The sequence below is a fragment of the Corylus avellana genome, chromosome ca1, assembly GCF_901000735.1.
Source record: "Corylus avellana chromosome ca1, CavTom2PMs-1.0".
NCBI lineage: Eukaryota > Viridiplantae > Streptophyta > Magnoliopsida > Fagales > Betulaceae > Corylus > Corylus avellana.
This window is the reverse complement of record NC_081541.1, coordinates 27,544,802-27,551,707: the sequence shown is the minus strand read 5'-3', so window position 1 is coordinate 27,551,707 and position 6,906 is coordinate 27,544,802. Positions and strand designations below refer to the sequence as shown.

Sequence of the window (6,906 nt, the reverse complement as noted above, 5' to 3'; positions counted from 1 at the left end):
AAAAAAAATTTGATGACCAATAGCGTCCACTACGAATGGACGCTATTGACCTATTATTAGGGTCGACTCTCAAAGACCCTAAAGATTGCGTAGAAAAATAAATAAATAAATAAATAAATAAAATTTAAGCTAATAATTAATTATAAGATAAATATCACATTAATGATCTTTTATACTAAAAAATTATTAAATTTAAATTTGTTGTTAATATTTTAATAATAAAAACATATTTAATATTTGACTCATCCAACATATAATTTGATGCAATATCTCCTTCCATTAGGATTTGGCGTTAAAATGTTATTTCCCAAAAATTTACTTCCGATAATATGTCATTATTTATTTTATATAAATTATCGGATATTCGATCGATCGTGATAGGATCAAATGATCGATCAAACTTCAAACAAATTAAAGGTTCGTTCACACATCCGTTAGGTCCTACTGCATTTGTTCGATTGATCATGATAGGATCAAATGGTTGATCAAACTTTAAACAATTGAAATTGAAGGTTTGATCGAATATCCAATCGATCATAATGAATTAGTTCGATTGATCGTGATAAGATCAAATGATTGAAACAATTGAAAGTGAATTAATTCGATTGATCGTGATAAGATCAAATGATCGATCAAACATCGATCCTACTGAATTAATTTGATTGATCGTGATAGGATCAAATGATCAATCAAATATTCGATCGATCCTAATGAATTAGTTCGATTGATCGTGATAGGATCAAATGATCGATCAAACATCCGATCGATCCTAATGAATTAGTTCGATTGATCGTGATAGGATCAAATGATCGATCAAACATTCGATCGATCCTAATGAATTAGTTCGATTGATCGTGATAGGATCAAATGTTTAATCGAACATCCGATCAATCCTAGTGAATTAGTTTGATTTATTGTGATAGGATCAAATGATCAATCAAACTTGAAAAAATTGATGGTTCGATCGAACATCTGATCGATCCTAGTGAATTAGTTTGATTGATCGTGATAAGATCAATTGATCGATCCAACTGGATACAATTGAAGGTTCAATCGAACATGTGCATCTTACATGTTCAATAAATATATGTAATTTTTATAGATTAGGTTAAAAAAAAAATTCTTTCAACTCAGTTTGGAGAAAAATTTTGTCCATATATATATATATGTGTGTGTGTGTGTGTGTGTGTGAGAAAACTACAAAATGATGTATATATATTAACAAATAAAAAATAGAAAAATAGGAAACTTTACTAATTATGACCCAAAAAATTAATTTTTTTTTTCAATCAATTTTGACTTAAAAAAAAAATTAATAAGCTAATATAATTGTTTTAATAAGTTCAAATAAAAAAAATTAAAAAGTGGACAATCAGCGTCAACATTATAGGTTGATGCTGATAGTATGGTTATCAGCGTCGACTAAGTCGACGCTGCTATAAAAATATGTCAGTTTGGTACAAATTAGAAGGCGCGGCAGATCCATTGGCGTGGCGGGTGAAATTTTTGGAAAATTTTTTTTTGTATCTCCCCCTTTTTTCTTCTTCCCCTCTCTAACCCATTCTTCTCATGTTATCCGCTGCCTTCTGCAGTTCTGCACAATACCAGGAGAGAGAGCTAGAGAGAGAGAGAGAGAGAGAGAGAGAGAGAGAGAGATCGACACAAGAGAGAGAGAGAGAGAGAGTGACGGACAAACGGAGATTGACAGATGAAACCGCGAGAGAGAGAGAGATGTGATTCAAAGTTGCAGACACACAACCATGTATTTTCTCCCTCTAGTTGCAGACGCACAACTAGGTTCTCTCTCATTCGGTCCTCTTTCTCGTTCTCCTCTCTCTCTCTCTCTCTCTCTCTCTCTCTCTCTATTTTGTTTTCTTAGGTTTTATTCAATTTTTTTACGTTAATCTCAGATCTGACTTTTGGTCTGTGATATGATATATATCTCTTTGTCTCTCTCACTAATGAACATTTGTCTTTCTCTAGTTGCCGAGCAAGGAAGAAAGAAGAGCTTCGGGTAAATTTTCTTCTTCTTCGTCTTCTCTCTTTTCGTAACTGTCCGAAATTCTCTCTCGTCGAAACCCTGTTTTCTCATGCTTTGGTTTAATTTCGAATCTTGGTGCATATTTCTGAAATTTACGCTTCATGTTGGCATACCTATGGATGATTTGAGAGTATTTTGCTAATTTTGGATTTGGGGATGAAAAATTGTAGAAACCCGCCCCTATTTGTTTTTTGTAGAAGCCCCTAGTATGTGGAATTTGAGGATTATTGGGTCAACGCTAATGGTGGGTGTTGTTTTGATTTTGGGATAATTTCTTGATTTGATTTTGTGTGTTTCTTGATATGGGATTTTATTTTGGGGACCCTATTCATAAATGTTCTTAATCATTTATATGGAATTTGAGGATTATTGGGTCAACGCTAATGGTGGGTGTTGTTTTGATTTTTGGATAATTTCTTGATTTTATTTTGTGTGTTTCTTGATATGGGATTTTATTTTGGGTGCCATTTGAACTACATCTTATTGGAGATGTTTTGTGGTGAAATTATATTTGTGGTATTTTGAGGTGAATTTTTCTGGATTTTTGATACTGAAAATTCCGGCACTTATTTTGAAGTTTATTGAGGCTGTGCTTTGTCCGATTCTGTAATTCTCTGTTTGGTTGCTGAGAAAACTGAGGAAATACGAAAGAAAATGGAACCCCTGATCAGCTCACCTAACCAGTGAAAGTTTCCTTATGCATGCATAGTTTATTGTGTGAATAAATGCTTAGAATTTGAATTATTCGTTTTTTTTGTTTTTGCTTGCCTTTTTGTAGGACTGAAATGATATTAACTGTGATTGATATTTGCAACATTTTTAGTTGAAATTTGGTGATAATCATGCCGGACGTGCAGGTCCTTGTGAATGATTTCCTTAACAACCTTAAAAAACGGTAAAATCTTCAGCACTGTTTGTATAGCTCCATAGATGGTATACGAAGGCTATGTTTAAGATACTATAAGCTCATTTATATATGTTAGTTTGTTATTTACTTCTTTTTTGGATAATTTGTGGTTCCAGTAAAATTGAGGGCTCGCAGGCCACAGCAAGGCAGACGGCCGAATTGCTTCGGTCGGTGATTTCACAGCAGCGAGTGTCGTACACAAACCAGGCTGGAGCTTTGATGGATGCTGTAAGGGCAGTTGGGGAGCTGCTGATTGCTGCAAATCCTGTGGGTATGTGCATGGATAGTCTGTTTATTATGACTAGAAATTATGTAGTAGTATATTTTCTTGAGGGAACTTCATCAATTAATGAAGATCATGTTATGTAGGGCCTGTAACTTTTCTAGTCCAACAAACAGTTAACTATGAAATCAAGGCATAAAGAAGTTATTAATACTATTCCTTTGAATTTAAATGCTATTGTATGTTTCCATTTTCTCAGAAATAATATACTTTAATTTATGAATACCAGTGCTACTTATTCTTAAATTTGATGTGTGAAACATGTGATACTATGGTTTTGTAGTTTTAAAATGCTTACTTAATCGGGCTCCTTATCCTTGTCTGATTCTTCAGTATTGCTGATGGATATTGTACAATCACATGAATAGAATGGTTATCATGAAGGGATACCTTGCTTGTTCTTGTTCTTGTTCTTCTTTTTTATTTTTTTTTATTTTTTACTTACATGGAGTGCTTAATCTATCTTTGTTTTCTTATGATAATATGTTATGTACATAATTGCAGAGCTTGCTGTCGGTAATATTGTGAGGCGTGTTTTGCACATTATTAGGGAGGAGGATCTATCTCTCACAACGGCTGCTATTGCTGGTTTGGGCGTATCGGCTGTTAGTGATGATGATGATGATGCTGAGCACAATGATCATCCAGTTCTATCAGCTGCTTCTCTTGTTGCTGCTGCAAGAAGCACTTTGCGTCCACCTTCCTTGCAGACCCTTCTTGAGGATGTGCCTGACTCAGCAGCTGTTCCTCACACTTCTTCCTCTGGGGGTGATTCTGATGGAAAAAGCAGATATGAGCTTAGCAGTTTTTATTTTATTCAGTTATAATATTGCTGTTATTGCTAATTCTCTTACAGTCATATTTTTATTTAAAGCGATTAGTCTTGGAGATTGCTTGAAGAAGTTGACTATGAACTTACACTTTGATGTTGGAAGAGAAATATTACATATTCCCACCTTCAGCTTTTCTAGCTTTTTAGCAAGTTTATCATCATTGCAGTTAACACGTGGTGATGACTTGATATGCTTTGCCCTGCCCCAATATCCATTTCCACAAACAGAACAAAGATCATAAAATTCAACCAAAGAATGTCTATCTCCAAAACCCATAATTGGAAAATATTACATTTCTTTGGAATGATTTAAAGTCTTTCAGAACTAAAAAAGTTGGTGAATTATGTAAATTAATATTTGTTGCCATAAAGGAACTAGAGCCACAAAGTAGTACTCCAATAGAGATAAGAAAAGTGTCATTTTGCTACAAGGTAAATCTTAGCAATGATAATAGTATGCTTTAATGTTCCCTGGTTCTGCGATCGATCGCACTTGGAGTGCGATCGATCGCAGTACCAGAGGGTTTTCAAGTAGGTTTTTTATATTTTGCGATCGATCGCACTCCAAGTGTGATCGATCGCAAAATGTCGAAAACCTACTGGTACTGCGATCGATCGCACACGATTGTGCGATCGATCGCAGATTATTTCTTTTTTAATTTTTTAGGACCATTAGGGTCCACTTTGTGGATGCTAATGGTTAACTATCAGCGTCCACTTTGGTTTGGACGCTGATAGTTAATTTTTTTTAAAAAAAAATTTGAGGACCATTAAGGTCCACTTTGTGGACGCTAATGGTTAACTATCAACGTCCACTTTGGTTTGGACGCTAATAGTTAATTTTTTTAAAAAAAATTTTGGACCATTAGGGTCCACTTTGTGGACGCTAATGATTAACTATCAGCGTCCACTTTGGTTTGGACGCTGATAGTTATTATTATTATTATTTTTTTAAATGACCATTAGGGTCGACAAAGTGGACCCTAATGGTTAACTAAAAGTGGACGCTAATGTCTGACTATTAGGGTCGACTTTTGCTTCCGTTTACATCATCTATAGGGTCAAAACATTGCGACTTTTAGGGTCGATAAAGTGGACGCTAAAAGTGATCATTAGGGTCGACTTTTAAGTGGACCCTGATAATCAGACATTTGATCATTAGGGTCGGACTATTAGCGTCGACTTTTAAGTGGACCCTGATAATCAGACATTTGATCATTAGGGTCGGACTATTAGCGTCGACACCTTTAGGGTCGACAAGTCGACGCTGTTGGCAACAGCGTTCACTTTAGAACCTTTAGGGGCGACTTTGAGTCGCCCCTAAATACCTAATTTCTTGTAGTGAGTGTAAAAATGAAACCTGAATAGGAAAAAAGTTTTAACTAAAAAATTATTATTTCTTATTTTGGCTATCTCCTTTTCTAGTATTAGTTACTCCCACTATTTTATTTAAATATATATTTTTTTTCTTTTTCAAATCACCTACGTTATAAAATTGTGTCCACGCTTTATCAAGAGTTTTTTTTTTTTTTTTTAGCTCAACAATTTTTATGCTAAATTAGCTAGACGGAGGTGGCTACATTTTAACTCAAATTTACATCGAAGTTAGCCAAAATAACATTCGACTAATCGGACGTGAATGCTCTCAACCTTGTCATGATCTATATATTCTCATAAATCCAATTCTTAACAAAAACATCCCAACCTTTTAAAAATGGGGGTATTCTAACCGAATACCCCAAACTCCCCCCACCCTCCTTTCTTTTAATTTCTTTTTAGAAGAAAAAATTTCTTGGTGACCCATAGCCAGCCGTGAGTCTAGACTAACCCACGATGTGGCCGTGGGTGGCTTTTCTTTCTTTTCTTTTATGTTGTTTTACTTTTTTTTTAAATAAAAAATTTAATCAAGGATAAATTTATATTTTTATAAATTTTACAATAGGCTAAAAGACATTTAACCCGTTTTCCGTTTAATTTACCACAAAATCTTAATAATAAGAGTGAAATTAAAAGAAACTGAAAAATGAGATTCCCACGTTACAACTTACGATAATTTAAGTGAATTAAGTGAAATCTACCCATTTTATTTTGAAATATCTCCAATAGTAATACATGCGAGTAAAACGGTGGTTCATAAAATATTGTACGTGGAACATATCCTTTTGTGGTCGTTAAATCCAATCGAGTGGTAGGCTTTGTCATGGTCTGTGAATTAGACTTTAGCGGACAATCATGTTTTTTTCATGGTTTAGATTAAAAAAAGCTTCGGGGCCCAAATTAAAGCTTCGGAGTTTTAATGATCATGATGATATGTTATAAAATTAGTAAAAAAATAGTACATTTACTTGTGGCATGTTGGGCTGTTGTAATATTAATGGGCTGTTTGTACACAATAATCACGTTTTACTGCATGTTGTACAATCCACGCATAAGAGTATCTTCAGCAGAGCATGAAAATGACCTAATTTGACTATTATAAGTTATTATTATTATTTTTTTGTATTCAACAGATTAGCTACTTTAACGTTGTCTATTTACTATTCATTCTAATATTCTGTAAGAAATAAACAATCGAGGAAAATGTCACTATTTATTTTTTATTGTTTTATCTTGTTCCCCCATAAACAATTGTTTTTCTCATAAAATAAACGGTAATTAAAAACATTTACTACTCTGAAGGCATTTTGTAGCCATGAAAAACATGGTAGTAATTGAGTGAATGCATTTAGTGAATTATGACCTCGGTCCTTGACGCATTTACTGATAAGTTGAGTGAGTGAGTGCATTTAAGATGTTGGTGAATGCATTTCAATGGTGCAACACGAATGGCTTTGTGTTTATTG

At 34.0% G+C, this 6,906-nt stretch overlaps 1 protein-coding gene across 1 annotated transcript; it reads left to right on the top strand.

The window, feature by feature from the left end:
* Positions 1 to 2,871: 2,871 nt before the first annotated feature.
* LOC132168539 (uncharacterized) lies at positions 2,872 to 4,058 on the top strand. Its single transcript, XM_059579541.1, has 3 exons — positions 2,872 to 2,936; positions 3,065 to 3,219; positions 3,736 to 4,058. The coding sequence occupies exons 1-3, from the start codon at positions 2,884 to 2,886 to the stop codon at positions 4,056 to 4,058; spliced, it is 531 nt and encodes a 176-aa protein (XP_059435524.1). The 5' UTR covers positions 2,872 to 2,883.
* The last annotated feature ends 2,848 nt before the right edge of the window (positions 4,059 to 6,906 follow it).